Below are 18,057 nucleotides of genomic sequence, written 5' to 3' on the forward strand. Positions count from 1 at the left end.
ATCTTAATGGTACAATACCAGAAGATTCACCTTAGATTTCCTTAATTGGGCTTGACATTCTGAAATATTCCCCTCAGCTAGGACAAGAAGGCTTTCCAGAGGTCTAATATGAAGTCTAGCACGAGTAACCTAGGCAGAAGCCCACCAGCTGCAGCAGCATTAACCTCAAATATTTTATAACAAAAACACTCAAGGATTTACAGCAGTGGAACTATGCATAAAGCAGCTAATCCATCCTTGTCACTGGGTCTGAGGGTAGCTTAAGCAGCAGCAAGTTAGTTTGATTTTACCTTCTCCCACCCCTCCCAATCAAATCACGGGAGGGGTGCAGAGAGATGCCTTGGGGGGGAGGGGGAAGTGCTGCTGCTGGCAGCTTCATTTTACGGATGCCACAATGCCCTTCTCTACTCAGAAACATCTAAAAACAGAGCCATTAGGTGACTTTGATGCTGAGATGTCATACTCTGAAGCCAAGAGGTTATCACAGTTCCCACCCACATCCATTACTTGCTATGCATAACTTGCTGCAAACACCATTACCAAAATGAGCAGGACACCTTCAATTCCTTCCTTCACTGCACTAAGGGGACTCAAACCAAAGAATTGGGAAACTTGCTAGCAGATCATTTACAGAAGAAATAGACGTGAAAGCAAAAGGCCTGGAGGTGTAGATCGAGGATACCAAGGAAAGCCAACAATCTGAGCTATCCACAAGCTGCAAAGGATCTAGTACCAGAGCATCATTTAGAACATTTAGTAAATCAGATTAAGAACATATGACTTATGAGTTCTGGTCAAAAGAAGAGACATCAGATTCACATGCTATAGAGAGGACATTGTGCATCAATTTTTGAGGCACTCAAGTGAGAAGACTTAACAAGGAGAAATCTGGAAGTACCTTTCTGATTTGTCAAGGCCTACGCAATGCAGTAGAACTGTGAAAGCACCCCACATTTTAAAACTATATTAGATATAGTAAGATACAAATTACCTTTTTTGACCAGCCTTAATAGATACACACAAGCCAGGAAGAAGAAAAGTGTGTGTGCGGGGGAGGGGGGGGGGAGGCAGGAGAAGGAGAGAGTGAGAAAGGAAGAGAGTGAGTGGGGGAAAGGGCTGCGGCTCTCTGCTCCTTCTAGCTCAGGGGTGGGCAAACTTTTTGGCCTGAGGGCCACATCTGGGTACAGAAATTGTATGGCAGGCCATGAATGCCCATGAAATTGGGGATTGGGAGGGGGTGAGGGCTCTGTGGTGGGGCCAGAAACGAGGAGTTCAGGGTATGGGAGGAGGCTCTGGATTGGGGCAGGGGATGAGGAGTCTGGGGTGCAGGAGGATGCTCCGAGCTGAGACCAAGGGGTTCGGATGGTGGGAGGGGGATCAAGGCTAGAGCTGGGGTGTGGGCTCCGGGGTGCAGGCTCCAGGAGGTGCTTACCGGAAGCAGCAGCATGTCCCCCCTCCAGCTCCTACACGGAGGCATGGCCAGGCAGCTCCATGCGCTGCCCTATCCGCAGGCGCCGCCCTCATAGCTCCCGGAAGCAGCAGCATGTACCCCTTCGGCTCCTACGCGGAGGCATGGTGGGGTATTGGCCATGGTTCCCGGAGCTGTGGGGGTTGGCACTCGGGGCAGGGGCAGCGTGTGGAGCCTCCATAGTCTTGGCTGCCCCTATGCGTAGGAGCTGGAGTGGGGAACATGCCACTACTTCCAGGAACCACATAGAAAGCCCCCGACCCTGCTCCCCAGCAGGTGCTCGAGGGCCAGATTAAAAGGTCCGATGGGCCAGACATGGCCCACAGCCCGTAGTTTGCTCACACCTATCCTAGCTCAATACAGGAAGTTTCTATGAAGATATAAAGCTGTATCTTGAGGATCTGCAAGTCAACCTACTGGACCAACCAAAGGGAAGCAATGGAGAAAAGGTTACCAGAAACAAAAAGGATGTATGTTTCTGGTTTAGATTTTGCTAAATATACAGTGACTGGAATTTGGGTAGCTTTTATGTAGTTTACATTAAAACTAATCTCCCTCATACCCAAGACTGATGTTGACAGCCTCAAAAAGTCATTGTAAAAGTGACTGCATTTTAATAAAGTCAAGGGACAAAGACAGTCAAGAGCAATAAATGCATACATCAACTGCATGCTCTTATTCTGCAATTGATGCCACAGTACCAAACGAAAAAGCAATTCTGCTTTGTTACTTCAGAGGTTTTGTGATAGCTTTTCAGTACACAAACAGTGCCTGAGATGTAGATATACAAACAGAAGTACATTTAGGGCACCACACACACACACACACACACCACCACTGAAAAGTCAATGACTACCACCAACCATTACCATGAGCTAGTATCTGATACTATAGTATTTTCCTATATTTAGGATAAGAGAACAGTGATATTTGCCTGGTAACAACTGGTAAATGCTGTCTGTGAAAAATGGAAATAGCTATACAAAAAGAAGTTTTACAGTAAGTGTATTTTGTAGATTTGTCAAACTCATGATGAAGTTTACCACAAGGATGCTGAACACATTAAATTAATTTAGGAGGAAACAGACATGAACATGAGGCACACTCACTGACTACAGCCAAAAACCATTATTTTACACATACATGTGCTCCGGGATAGATGTTGGCTGGCTATTAGGTAGTCAAAATTTGGATTATTATTTGGAAAGGACAACAACTAGTACTTCTTCTATTAGAAAGTATTGTTGCTGTTCTATAGAGTTACTAAACCAGATCCATCCAGTCTGGTGGTGTGCCTCAAACAGTGGCAGATAATTCCTACTTCATAATAAAGCACCCACTGCCCCATAACACAACATTTGAATCAATGTGGTATCAGGGATGAAAAAGAAAAGCATTCTCCCAATCTAATTTGTGTAGGTGATATGAGGTACTACCAATATTACAGAGAGCATAAATCCACTGATTAGACTGAAACTCCAGTCTCCATGGATGCTATTATCAAATGTTCCTCTGAAAGCCAGTAAAGCAGTTTTATTTTAACAAAAGGAGATTAAGAAAGTGGAATGAACACCAAAACCCTAGCTTTCTGTGTAGTCTGAAGAAATCAAACTTCTCTTTACAGCCCCCTCACCATGCCAACACAGAGGAAAAAAGAAAAATCAGCTGTGTTTCCATGATGCAGACATCAATGTATCACAATACAAACACCAAAAAGGTGACAATAAACCACTCCAGGTCTTTTGGGATATATATATTTATTTCCCTTCTCCTGCAACCAAAGCAGAATGTGCTTGGCAGTTCTATGAAGCCTGGCACCAAGAGGTCTCCTGAAAACTGACTATAGAATGTGCTGTAGCATAGCAGATAATCATATTACCTACTGTATCCTGAGTAATAATAATTCTTCGCTCTTTTATAGATTGACAGACACAGTGAATCCAGAGGTCAAATGCTTAGTTTAAGCCAGATGATATTAGTGCATCCCAATATAAACCTATAGATGTTACCAAATTTCATAAACATCTTTATTACACAGAAACACTGTGCAATTTCACAATGCAATACTGTGCTCCATATCCTATTTATACAAGGGTTACAAATCATAAATGACCAAGCCAATCTTAAACCTAAAGATTTGGAAATATGTACTTAAAGACAGCCAGAAAAAAAAGAACACTATCCTACAGAATTGCTTTTTTATAGTAATATTTTAACAAGCAGCAGCTCCCAGCATTCCAGCTATGAGTGAAAAGAGTTTGATTACAACTGGACTGCAACAATCAAAATGACTCTACAGTACTCACCTGATCTTCCTCTTCATCCTCTTCATCTTCTGCCAAACGCTGCCTGCCTACCTCATAGAGCCTGCAAACTGTATCCATGTTCATGGCATCCATGCTCCCTTGATTCTGAAGAAAACCCCCAACACAGCAGTTAGTACCTAGTGGAACTGTTTATGCTTTCTTATGTAACTCAACTCTATCATGATCTCTATTACAGAAGAGAGGTTATGACCAAGAACAAACAACAAAAAGGCATTTTATCTTTTTTATTTGCTACTTACATACACAGTGTAATTAGTACTAATGATTATGCTGTTATGTTGCAAGAATTACCTCAGGAGCAGCATAAAAGGTTTGGCTTTGAGATTCTAGCATCTATGCCACTCCCAACAAAGATTCCTATCACAGAATTTTATACCTCATAAACCTTCATTTTGACCATTCAACACCCGTGTTCAACTTTGGGTTTGTTCACACTCTCTGAAACTGCATACCAGCTTCCCTTTAGATTCTCTCCCTCCTCTCCCACCTGAACTTTGCCAACAACCACTGCTTTAGAAACAAAGCGGTTTGTCCCAAGTGGGATTTGAACTCTCCACTCTTATAGGCCAACTGCTGATACACTAATAGTTTGCACTAGGACCATGGCATTACTGTTGATTGTGCCCCTAAGCATAAACCCTGCTTCTGTGCCAGGAACAGCACAGTAATCCCAAGGCTAGTATTATGGTGCTACTCTGTATGAAGCATGAGGCGAGAGCCTTATCAAAAGTTAAAACTGCTTCTAAGTTGGGAAGGAAATGATTTTATAATGATCCATAAATAGCTCACAAAACAAAAACAAAAAAAAGACAACTAATACAAGCCTGTTAGCCACTCCATCACTAGAGGTTAATGGAGAAACTCAGATCATTACAAGTTACAGATGCATTGATTAAGGCCAGAAGGGACCATTGTGACCATCCAGTCTGATCTCCTGCATACACAGGCCATAGAACGTCACCCAGAAATTCCTGCATCAAGCCCCAAACTTCAAGAAGTCCACAGCTTCCTTCTTATCAAGAAGAAACAGGGAGGGTAAGAGAGGCCCAAATAAAAGCTCCGGGTGCACCAGACAGAGAGAGTTTCCGTTTTTGTGCAAGTTTCAACAACAAAAGACTAGAGAATCAGAATAAAAATGTATTTCTCCCTGCTTGTGAGGAGGACACCTCCCTCTGCAGTATATTTCTTTTAAAGCAAGGCAATGTTTGAGGAATGCAGCTGAAGGGTTCCAAGAAGTCCCAAAAATGTGCATATGCTAGAGAGACAGAGACAGCACTGAATTTAAGCACAAGGGATGGGGTATAGAGAACTGATTAGTACTCCCCTATCCACATCAAAGCACCAGTGCATAAGACATCTGAGATGGATAGTAGGAGCTCCAGAACTCCCAGCTCCAATAAAGGTAAGTGTTTATTTTTTTAAAGCATTGCTCTCAGACCATAGCCACAAATACTGGTATTTACTCTTCCCCAACTATCTCAGATCCTTTACCTCAATAACAGCCAAATAGCAATCCTTGCTGTCCGTGCACAAATCAAAGATATTCCGTTTTACATCAATGGTGGCTAGAAAACAACACAAAGTGAACTTAATGGTTACCAGCAGGTTATTCAATGCTTTGCCAAATATACAATATACAAATATGCCTGGACAGCTATAGCTAAAACAAAAGCATGTTTAGCACATCTATCTAATTTCAACCAGTAATGGAGAATATTTCTAAGCTGATACACTAAGCTAGTCAGTTCTCACACTGATTTCCATAGCGCCCCCATCTCTGTGCAAATATGGCTACTGGGTTTTCTGAGAAGGGGAGAGACCAAGTTGGCCCCTCAACTTCCAATGAGATAGTGACTGAGATGGACAGAGATGTGGGCCATCTTTTCTCATCTCAGCACACGAAAGCCAGAGGCCATGTTTACTCACTCCTGTTACTGCTGCACTGAGCTCAGCTCCAGGAGCGCCGCGGGCTGGAGGCTGAACTGACAGACATTTGAGCTACAGATAGGAACAGATCCTGATGGGAGAGGGGAATGTAGGGGAGAAAATTGGGATCTTTCATGAAGCTGCGCAATTAAAGCTTAGACCATACCACTGACTATTTCTCAGATTCATGTCTGACTTGGTGGGAGGAAAGCCAGAGCCAGTGACTGTAGGCTACAGAGTGCGTGAGGAGAAGAAATCATGTACTGGAGCAGAAATTCTATTGAAGCTAATTTAGTGTTGAAGACAAACTTTGTGCTTGGAACAGGGTATATTAAGCAGAATTTGTTTTCATAAGATATTGTGGTGAAGTAACAGGTGGGGTTAAATAAAGAAAAATCTAAGTCAACCTGCACCAAACCCACAAACCAACCCCTGGCAACTGCACCTTCATCCTCACCTATAGGTTTATAGTCCGTTGCATTGAATGTCCTGAAGGATGACCCAAAGGGGCTTCTCATCCTCTCCTCCAGTAGGTCATCTTCATCATCCGCCTGCAACATAGCTGACAAGGGAAAGACTATTAGGCAAGTCCATGTCCCATTTATAACACTATCTCTAATCATTTTATGATCCTGTCAGGGTCCACACACTACTATGATGGGGAGTTTTTTTAGGTTTTTGTTTTTAATAATTTGGCAAAACCCCATTTAACCAACAAGTACTGTTCCCAAGTTGTCTTTCACAACATTGAAGGTTACGAAGATTAGCAAATAAATGGAAGCAGAGTCTTTCCCAAATTATTACAAGCCAAACTTCTGCATTACAAATCCTTCTCTTTTCAGAGAGCTGAATTTTAACCTTGCAAACTGACCATGGCATCACTGAGGTGACAGAAAGCTACCTAAAATATTAAATTTCCTAGTTGCCAGCAATAAAAGTAGTCATGCAGAAAAAATATGGCAATTTCATGGAAGTACACTAGTCCTGATGTCATGTTAGGGGCAAGAGAAAGGGTAAGTTCTAAGTAAACATGAACATTAAAAAAAAACAAACACAAAGGACAAACTATGAGGAAAATTTTCAAAGGCACAAATGGAATTTGATGCCCAACTCCTATTGACCTTTGGTGGGAGTAGAGTGCCTAACTGTTCTTTGTGCCTCCTATTAAAGCTTACTAAATAAACAGATTTTTAAAAAAATCTCTCCCTACAAATTATGAGCAGATGATTTTGAGTCAGGACCCCTGGGTCTCCTATGAGCAGGGAAAAGAACATCTAGTTGTTAGAACAGGAAATTCTGAATTTGTGTATAAGGAATGTAATTAAAGACTATCATAATGCATATGCAAAGGAGGCCTAATTAAAATTGCACAGACCATCTTAATTGTGGCATTTCCTAACTTTGGACTACTTGACATTGCAACTTAATGTTCTTTTAATGCAGCTGAGTGAGTGTTTACTCACTCTGTTCCTTAAAGCAACTTGCTCACAGCCCAAAGAGTCACTGCTTTCTAGAGGATTCTGAGGGGAGGGATAGCTCAGTGGTTTGAGCATTGGCCTGCTAAACCCAGGGTTGTGAGTTCAATCCTTGAGGGGGCCATTTAGGAATCTGGGGCAAAAATTGGGGATTGGTCCTGCTTTGAGCAGGGGGTTGGACTAGATGACCTCCTGAGGTCCCTTCCAACCCTGATATTCCATGAACTTAATGTACTCCAAAAGGAAACAATCTGTATCATAATCTGACTGTAGATTGGTTCAAAACTGCAAGAGTGGCCAGTATATTTCCTTATGTTCCAAAATCCCCAGAAACTGCTAAAACCAGTGGTTCAGATTCCCCTTGAAGTTCAGCGGCCATGTATCCTTAACACGTTGCTCTATCCAGCAGCGTCAGATTAATAGGAGCTGCACTGACAGTAAAGTTCCACACTGTCAAGTCAGATACGACTACTACAGGGACAGGTAAAGTGTAGCCAGTGAAGTTCTAAACAGCACCTAACAGAGCTGGTGGACACTACAGGTCCCCACCATGCAATGATTCACCATAGCTTTTATGAGTTGCAACCTCCCTTAAAAATGACTGAAGACAACTACCGCACTCTTTCCTCTTGTAAGTTACAAAGTATTGGCTGGGAAAAGTTTCAGTTTGTCTGCTTTACTATGAACATGAGGGAAAGAACATCCCCACCCTTGGCTTCTACTGCCAAATCCAAGGAGATTGAGGAGAACAACAATGCCATGGTGCAATACTAAGGGACATCCTACCTCCATACATAACTGTGCCAGTGTAGTTGAAGACTACACGGCACTGATCCAATGCTGGTACCGTGTGCAGCAAATGGAACGTTCGAAGATCCCACTGAAGAAAGAAGTTAAGGAATAACACATGACAAATTTTCCATTTTAACTCCATGGTGAGCAGCAGATTAATAGTGCCCAACTAATGAAGCTTACTTGCCAGGTTAGGAAAATGTTCAGCTCTCTTCTACCATCACAAGCCCTCCAGCATGAACAAAAATATAATTAAACATGTTGCACCAAGTCCTCAGCTGTAAGCACGGTGGTTATGATGCAGTTTTTGGTGACGAGAGAAATGATCCCCTGAATGAGATGCAAGTGGTAAAACTACAAACACCTATGAGTGACACCTGAAAGGGCAGAATATAACAGGCATCAACAGAAAACCCTCTCAACTCCCTCCCTTGCTGGAGAGGTTCATATTTCCCTCTCCTCTCCTGCCTCCCTTTCTGAAAGTCTTAACTCCCCACCCCACCCCCATCTCACTCAATCGTTAACATAACCAGTGTCTTACCACCAAGACTACAGAGATGTAAGAACCTTTACAATTAAAAAAGAAACGAGTTGCACTTGAGTAGAGAGCATGACTAAGAGTTAGCACAGGAAGAGTGGCCCAAGTGGAAGTCTGGTACTAAGGTAGGTACCCTTCTAAACTAGTTCATTCAATCTAATATACAGAGGAAAAACTCCTGCTTAAATTATAGCAGTAGAATGTCAGCAGCAGATCAATCACGATGAGGGGCACCCAGCTTACTGCATAGAGTGAAGAATACGTGACTGCTTGCCTTATGGCCAAATGCAGCATCCTAAGACTAGAATTATTCAAATAGAAATGTTTAGAGACAAAACACTGAAAGCTGAACCCACCTATGAACTAGCTGCCCCAATCCTCCAGCTGAGAAAGCCAGTCTCCCAGTGAAGCCAATGTGGAAGAGCAGGACTAACTTCCCCTAGTTGGAACCCACTATTATTTCTTACTCATCATGGCAGTCACTCCAGGAGATGGGGTTACAGATTAAATAACTAGAAATATCAACAGTTCAGCACGTGGTGACCATGAAATCTATTTGGTAATCTGACTATTGAATGTGCAGGTAAAAGATCTCGTGAGACATCTAGACAGACTTATAGCAAACGCTGGGGATTTGCTTGTAGGACATGCCATATTGGTAAGAGAGACAGAGAAGTCATCCTGGAAGTTAAATTTAGAATATTAGTGGTGAAGGACAGGGGGGAAGGAAACTTTGAACCCTGGCCTCCATAGCATCTCTCTCTAAAAACTGGGCCAGCGCGGCAGGCCTCATTTCAAAATCTCAGTGTATAAGTGAGAGCATGGAGAATAATGGAGATGTTTACATTTACTAGATGCTGGGGAACTTGGAGGGAAGGGACAGCCTATGCAGAACAATAGGCTCCACTAACAAAAATAGAACCAGCCTGAGGACAGAGAAAATTAACAAGGCTTTGGGGTCTTATTTGAAGTAGGAGCTGGGGGGAAGCCACAGTATCTGAGGAGGAGACTGGGAAAATACAAAAGAAATTCTGTAACCAATAAAGAATAAGAATACAGCTGTACTGAAGGAGTGACTAGTTGAGATCACAGAGGCAAAATTCTGGAAGAGTAACAGGGGATCAGACTAAGGAGTTAAAAGAGGTACAAGGCCAAAAATAAACTATAAAATAGCATAAAACTCCAGTACATATGCTTAAAAGCAAAAAACAAGTGAACTAAAATGCCTAACAACAGAAAGTGGCCTTAACATAAAAGACATTATTGAAACATGATATAATGACGACGATTAACGTGATAGTGTAAGACCTGGTTAGAGGCTACATGAGAAAGGAAGACCACTACAGAATCTCAAGACAAGATTTCTTAGTGTAGAGGACCATACAGCAGAACATATACCAACACAATTCTCACATCAAAAGAACACAAATAAAAATCTTTCTTAATGTGAAAGCTAGTAGTAAGTACATAATGTGAGGGACAACAAAGCAACTAAGTCTAAAAAATTATAATAGGTAACTTCAACTACCCATACATAAATTGGTCAAATGTCACAAAAAGACAAGGAGGGGTAAGGCAATTTCTCGACCCCATAAATGATTGCTTCTTGGAACAGATAGTACTAGAACACATAAGAGAAAAGACTTAGTTCTAAGTCAAGAATAGCAACACACAGGAGATGATTAAAGTAGTAACTACAGTTGAGCCATTAAGCAAGAGTCACCATAACATAAGTAAGTTCCACAGCCTCAGGGAAATAATCATGCCAAAGACTAGATCTAATAAACTTGAAGAGGATTTAAAAAATTAAATTAAATAAAAAGCAAGCAGCTCATCAGAAGTAAAAGGAAATTAAAATCCTAGAACTCAGCATGTAGGCTATTTAAACACACCATACCATTAAGCAAAAAAGAATCAAAAAGGTAAGAAAACACAAATGACAGACTGTATGGTTAAATGGCAAAGCTCAACAGTTTTAGAGGTGGAGGAGTACTTGTGGCACCTTAGAGACTAACCAATTTATTTGAGCATGAGCTTTCGTGATCTACAGCTCACTTCATCGGATGCATGCCGATCTATCAACTACGGCATGCATCCGATGAAGTGAGCTGTAGCTCATGAAAGCTCATGCTCAAATAAATTGGTTAGTCTCTAAGGTGCCACAAGTACTCCTTTTCTTTTTGCGAATACAGACTAACTCGGCTGTTACTCTGAAACTAGTTTTAGAGGTGTCCTTCAGAAAACAGAAATGTGAAGCCCTTAGAAATAAATAATCCTCTCTTAAATAGTGTTTTTCAGCCATGACACTCAAAGCACTTCACCAAATAAAGTCAGTATCATTACCTCTAGATTGAAAAATTGAGGTACAGGGGTAAAACGGACTTGCTGAAATGTTTCACAGCAGGTCACTAGCAGAGCTAGGAATATTACCCAGGTCTCCTGACTCAGTTTAGTGCCCTATCCATTAGAACATGTTGCCTTCCAGATGGAGACTAAACTAAGCCAGGTAAAGTGTAAGATGCAAGTTACAAGGGCTAGGAAGGAATCTGAAGTGCAAAAAACCAAAAACAAACAAGAAATTCTTTAAACTGGAAGCAGAAAGCCTGCAAATGAGCCACTATATATACTGAACTAACAGTGTTAAGAAAATAAGTAAAGAGACTACAGACAGGGCACACAACCTAAGATTATGTCTGTGCATCAAAATTCACTGCAAAAGATGTTGGGGGGGGGGATACCCTCCTCAGATCTACTTTTTTTCAAATCACAGACATCAGATTGAGCTGTCAAAATGAGAAGGTAATGGAACAAACTGATGAGTTAAAGAGCAAGAAGTTACTAGGACTAGAATCCAAAGGAATTTAAGAATTAATAGGCTAAACCACTAACAAATATACACAATCTGTCATTAAAGTCCGCTACAGTACCAAAGGACTAGAGGGGAGAAAAAGTTGTGCATATATTTAAAAAAAAAAAAAAAAAAGTGTTGGAGTGAGAATTACAGACCAGTAATCCCTACTTCAGTATCAGGTAAGTAAACTGGCTAGAACAGCAGCTAAAAATAGAATACCTAAATGAGCATGGTGAGATACACAAAATAGCATGGCTTCTCTGAAGAAAAATGGTGCCTCTAATCTACTCAGATTGTTTGAGGAGGTGAACAGAGCTATAAGGAGAACCAGTTGACATAATTTGAGTTTATAAAAGACGTTTGGGGGAAAAAAAAAATATTAAGAAATCTAATGCATGGCATAAGTGGCAACATTCCATCTTGGATTAGAAACTGGCTATAAGACAGAAATGGTAGGAATAGTCAATTTTCAGTGTGTCCAAAGAGTCAGAGGGGATGTCTCAAAGTTATATACTAGGGTATGATTTTAAAATATTTATTAATGAGCAAATGAGAGCGGGCATGGGAGGCGGTAAAATTTGCAGAGGACAAAATTATTTAGATCACTCAAGATTAATGAAGAGCTTCAGAGGGTCCTAAACAAAGCTAGGTAAATAGGCAGCACAAAGGCAGATAAAATTCAATGTTGTCAAATGCAAGATAATGTACATTGGAAGGAATAATCTGAATTATTCATACACTAATATCTGAATAATATCTGAAGGAATACCCTACAATTTAGAACCGAGCAATCATTCAGGAAAGTCCTGGTGTCACTATGGCAGTTCAATGGAAAAAAACAAACAAAAAAACCCCTTCTGTTCAATGCACAGCAGTGTTTTTAAAAAAAAAAAAAAGCAATCAAAAAGTTAGAATGTATAACGAATGGGATACAAAAGTGACAACATAACGCCTCAAATATAAAGCAATTGTTTGCCCTTACCTGGGTCAACGTGGGCCACCCTAGCTCAAAAGTGATAGCAGAAATAAGAGGGGGAATCAGGGTCAAGAAATGCAAGCATGAAAAGATTGTTCTCTACACTAAACAGTCTCAAAGAGGAAACATGACAGAAGTACATAAGATAATGAATGGTACAGAGAAGGTTGGTCAAGCACTCCTGTTTACCCTCTCATAACAGTACAACAAGGGACATCCAATGAAACTGAATGGCAATAACATTTAAAAGTGAACAAAAGAAACCTTTTAATATAATGCATTAACTAATATTTGCAACTCACTGCCAAAGCATTACTGAAGCCAAGAGTTTAACGGGATTCCAAAAAGTATAGACTTCTATATGGATAATGAGAACATCCACAGTAGCTTTACAGGGCACTTTTGTTTTTAAGTGGAGATATAAAACCCAGTACTTTAAGGGCACTGATTCTCAAACTTTTCACTACTATGACCCCATACTACAAAAAGTAAGAAGTTGAAGACCCCTCTCCCATCCAGCCACTAAAAGGTCCAGGGGGGTTGCAACAACTGTCCCTGTTCACAACCCCTGGGTCAAGAACTCACCCAGCATTGTTCAGATGGCAGCCCACGGGCCACATCCAGCCTGCAGGGCATAAGCTGTTCCCTCCTGCTCCCCACTGGGGGCTCCATTGTAAAGGTGGCCCCACTACATGGCTCCAGCTCTGGCCCCTGAACTCACTTGCCAGGCAACCCCTTTCCCTCCCAAGCTGCAGAGCATCTTCTGAGCCAGCAGGTGTCAGGCCATAGGGATGGGTGGCTGACTGGGAATGGTACTCAGAGGCAGGTGAGCACAAGGACTCTGCAGCAAGGGGAGCACCGGGGCTGGTGATGCCGGGTGTCTGGGGTGGAGACAAAGCCAGGGGCTCTGTCCTTACAGCCAAGCCCCCAACTGGGAACACAGGTAGATGGAGGCAGGGATGAAAAAGGCTCTGGGGGGAGTCACCCCTTGCTCTACTCCTCCATCTTCCTCCCACTCAAGCATTAATAAGGAGGCACCTGACTCCTGCAGTGACTCCACACACACCCTTGATCATTTAATGAAGAACTGATCATGAATATTTGTTCTTTCTACCAAATGTAGCCAAAGTGAATCCAATGTTCTTGTTGTGCAACAAGTGTGTTTCTGTCATAAAGGAATACAACCTGAGATACCACTTTTATATGAACCAATCAACTTTCAATGACAATTATCCTTTGAACACAGAGACAAGGTGATCAAAGGTCGACTTCCTGATCATATCTTACAATTATGGAAGTAAGATGCTCATGAGTTCTGCATCACAACAGGAGATGGCTATGGCTTCTCTATGAGTGGCCTGGACTCTAGCATCAAAGACGAAGCTCTTCAGTCATTCCAAAATCATCGAAGAGTGTATGCGGGCTGTTCTCCAGGAAGTGGAAGCTGATGAGAAGATGAAGGCAGTCACCACGAACACTGTCAAGCAAGCTCCCATCAGAAACGACTACAATGCACCCATGTCCAGGTTTTGACAAAGCGTTCCATTAATTGTTGAAAGGTCTGAGAGGTGCTGAGTTTGTGTCAGTGGCCATTGACTAATCAATTACAATAAAGACATAGCACAGCTGTGTTTGAATGTGAGCTACTTTGATGGCCAAACCTTCTGAGAAGAACTTTTCAGTTTGATGCCCCGGAAACATTTTTCCCTGGAGATGTCGTATTTGAAGAAAATCAATGCAGCGTTTGATAAACAGCGACTCTCACTAAGCAACATTTGCCTTCTGCTAACAGATGGCAACCTTCAATGCTGGCAAGTGGAAGGGCCTTGCAGCACAACCAGCAGAAGTAGCATCACAACCGAAAGCCCTCCCCAAAGTATGCTGTGTGCCAAGTTGAGTGGGGAACTGAAAGACGGTAAGGAGATGGATGAAAATAATCAATTTCATCAGAGCTTTCTCAAGTCTGCAGCAGAGACTATTTTGTGAGCTGATTGCTGAGTCCTCTGCAAACCATGAAGATCATCTTCTCCAGAAAGATATTCACTGGCTTGGTGAGGCTACATCACTGCCATGCTGCTGCAAGCTCTAGGCTCAAGCTGTTGAGCAGCCACAAGGAGGCATCTGAATATCTGGCCCTTCTAGAGATATTGAATTCATGGTCAAAACAGTATTTCTTTGCAACTTATTTGGCCATCTGAATACCCTGAATGTACAGCTGCAAAGCCAGGAGAAGATAATCCGCAACCTTGTCAAGAAGCTAGAAGCTTTTCAGAAGAAGTTGAACATATTTCTCATGAATTTGAGCTCTGGGAAGCTTTTGCATTTTATTCAATTCCACAACCATTGATCAGCACTGAAGACAGTTGTGATCAGTCCTCTCATGACACGCTGCCTTTAACAGCGACAGGACAACTTCAGCACCCAATTTAGAGATTTTTTTCATGCCAAAGGATGTAACTGGTTTTGTACATGATCCTTTCTCCATACCACCTGAGCATGACTTCTCATCTCACATCCACATGGTCCTCCCTGTAACAGATGAGGGGGTCCTGCAGCTAGAACTAGTCGACTTGCAGACCTCTGACATGCTGAAGAATGAATTCAAGAACACCGAAATCATGACATCCTGGACACGTTATCTGGACACAGAAAAATACCCAAACCTTAAGAAACTCTCCCTCCTGATACTCTCAATGTTCAGATCACCATAAATGAACAAATCCAGATTTGTAGTCAGAAGCACAGTCAAGAATGATACTCGAAACAAGCTCACAAACAAGTCTCTGGAGAGCTACCTTTGCATAGCAGTCACTTCACTGAAGCCAAACTTAAACGAGCTAGCACAGAGGAAGAAGTGCCACTTTGTGCACTAGTAACAGGTAAACAATAGGGCTGCCAAGCAATTAAAAAAATTAATCGTGCTGTTAAACAATAATAGAATACCATTTATTTAAACATTTTTGGATGTTTTCTATATTTTCAATTATATTGATTTCAATTACAACACAGAATACACAGTGTACAGTGCTCACTTTACATTTATTTTTGATTACAAATATTTGCACTGTAAAAAACAAAAGTAGTAATATTTTGGTTCACCTAATGCAAGTACTGTGGTGCAATCTCCTTATTATGAAAGTTTAACTTACAAGTGTAGAATTATGTACAAAAAAACTGCATTCAAAATAAAACAATGTGTAACTTTAGAGCCTATAAGTCCACTCAGTCCTACTTCAGCCAATCGCTCAGGCAAACAAGTTTGGTTACAATTTGCAGGAGACAATGCTGCCCGCTTCTTGTTTACAATGTCACCTGAAAGTGAGAACAGGCATTCGCATGCCACTGTTGTAGCTGTCGTCGCAAAACATTTACGTGCCAGATGTGCTAAAGATTCGTATGTCCCTTCATGCTTCAACCACCATTCCAGAAGACATGCGTCCATGCCGATGACGGGTTCTGCTCCATAACGATCCAAAGCAGAACGGACCAATGCATGTTCATTTTCATCATCTGAGTCAGATGCCAGCAGCAGAATGTTCATTTTCTTTTTTGGTGGTTCAGGTTCTGTAGTTTCCACATCTGAGTGTTGCTCTTTTAAGACTTCTGAAAGCATGCTCCACACCTCGTCCCTCTCAGATTTTGATTAGCACTTCAGATTCTTAAACCTTGGGTCAAGTGCTGTAGCTATTTTTAGAAATCTCACATTGGGACCTTCTTTGTGTTTTGTCAAATCTGCTGTGAAAGTGTTCTTAAAACGAACATGTGCCGGGTCATCATCCGAGACGGCTATAACATGAAATATATGGCAGAATGTGGGTAAAACAGAACAGGAGACATACAATTCTCCCCCAAAGAGTTCAGTCACAAATTTAATTAATGCATTATTTTTTTAATGAGCATCATCGGCATGGAACCTCTGGAATGGCTGCCAGAGCATAAAGCTGCATACAAATGTTTAACATATCTGAGACGTAAATACCTTGCAACACTGGCTACAAAAGTGCCATGCGAATACCTGTTCTCACTTTCAGGTATCGCTGTAAACAAGCAGCGGGCAGCAGTATCTCCCGTAAACGTAAACAAATGTGTTTGTCTTAGCGATTGGCTGAACAAGAAGTAGGACTGAGTGGACTTCTAGGCTCTAATGTTTTACATTGCACTCAAAAACAAAACAGTTATGTAACAAAAATAATCTACATTTGTAAGTTACACTTTCATGATACAGAGATTGCACTACAGTACTTGTATGAGGTGACTTGAAAAATACTATTTCTTTTGTTTATCATTTTTACAGTACAAATATTTGTAATCAAAATTATATAGTGAGTACTGTACACTTTGTATTCTGTGCTGTGTACTAGAAATCAATATACTTAAAAATGTAGAAAAACATCCAAAAATATTTAATAAATTTCAATTGGTATTCTATTGTATAACAGTGCGATTAATTATTTTAAATCATGATTAAATTTTGAGTTAATTGCGTGAGTTAACTGCAATTAATCGACAGCCCTAGTAAATAATAGTACAGACAAAACCTCTCTATTAGCCACCACTATGCCAATAAATTATGTGAAGAGGAGTAAAGCTTGTGGGTCACGTGTTAAATGACAGAGAACTTTTTATTTAGACACAAAATTCAGTAAAACAAAACAAAAAAGCTCAAAAAAGGCAAACAAAATGATGTGGCAATGAGGTTTTAAGTGTCAGATCAGAAACAAGAATGCAGGACTAAGGGAGAGCACTGAGTCAAAGTATCGAACATTATCACTTTAGCTGGGTATAGAGCTTTGACTCCCAGTGAAGTCTGTCATCGTGGTCAGTGACTGAAAGAAATTTCAGTGTGAAGCTGCAGCTAAAATCATCATTTACCTTTATCCAAATGTCCAGTTATCCAAAGGTAATAAATGTCCCCAAAGTTAAAAGTTTCACCTATGAATAGGCTAGCCCATAAGTGTCCACTGGGGGAGGGGAGAGGGTACATCATCTTCTGAAGCATCAGGCACTGGGTTAAGATCAGGGTTTTTCAAGCAAAATTGGGTTACCAGAATGTTTCAAAAGGTGGAATGGCAGCTCCTGTGACTCCTGTCCCATGGGGCGGGCTGGGCTTGTCTCCCTGCTCCAGGCACTGCAGCCTCTGGGGTCCCAGTGCCATACAGGTTTAGTCCAACTGTCATGACGACAGGAGTTCATGTAGGCCATTTGAGTGAATGGCACTGCAACCCCATGAGCCAGGTCACAACTCCACTCACACAAATTTGGTCCAGTCAGGGGGGTGGGGCCAAACCTGAGCGGTGTTGCAATGCCCAGGGCAGAGAGCCAAGCCCAGCCAGCCCCGCAACACAGGAGATCCAGGAGCCGCCACTGAGGGGTGAGTGCTGGGAAGGACCCAAGTCCCCAAAGGGGTAGGATCCAACCAAAACCATCCCAGAGCCTCCACCCCCAGACTACTTACTGGGTTGCAACAGGCGCTAAACATCTGTAAATGGGTCCTCAGCCCAAAAAATTTGAGAACACCTGGTTTAGATGGACTATTGATCTAACCTGCATAATTTCTATGTTCACCCTATTTAACTTATGTATTAAAGCTTCTGTTACTACCACAGCCTGTGAAATTCTATTTCTGCTTATCATATGACGCAGCCGGACAGTTATACAGGCTGCTGCAATCAAACCACCTGTTTGTCAGTCCAAGATTTTATGT

At 41.6% G+C, this 18,057-nt stretch overlaps 1 protein-coding gene across 4 annotated transcripts in view; it reads right to left on the reverse strand.

Moving 5' to 3' along the window:
• Positions 1 to 18,057, reverse strand: part of DCAF1 (DDB1 and CUL4 associated factor 1) — a 106,862-nt gene that overhangs the window by 32,749 nt on the left and 56,056 nt on the right. For all 4 annotated transcript variants that reach the window (XR_012159884.1, XM_073352499.1, XM_073352498.1 and 1 more), the window contains exons 19-22: positions 7,983 to 8,076; positions 6,179 to 6,283; positions 5,287 to 5,360; positions 3,775 to 3,879 (exon numbers count right to left, since the gene is read on the reverse strand). Coding sequence is in view for 3 of the 4 variants with exons in the window: in XM_073352499.1 (XP_073208600.1) it covers positions 3,775 to 3,879; positions 5,287 to 5,360; positions 6,179 to 6,283; positions 7,983 to 8,076 (378 nt within the window). In the remaining variant the exon portion in view is untranslated. The remainder of the gene's footprint in view (positions 1 to 3,774; positions 3,880 to 5,286; positions 5,361 to 6,178; positions 6,284 to 7,982; positions 8,077 to 18,057) is intronic.

This window comes from Lepidochelys kempii, chromosome 7 (genome assembly GCF_965140265.1).
Source record: "Lepidochelys kempii isolate rLepKem1 chromosome 7, rLepKem1.hap2, whole genome shotgun sequence".
NCBI lineage: Eukaryota > Metazoa > Chordata > Testudines > Cheloniidae > Lepidochelys > Lepidochelys kempii.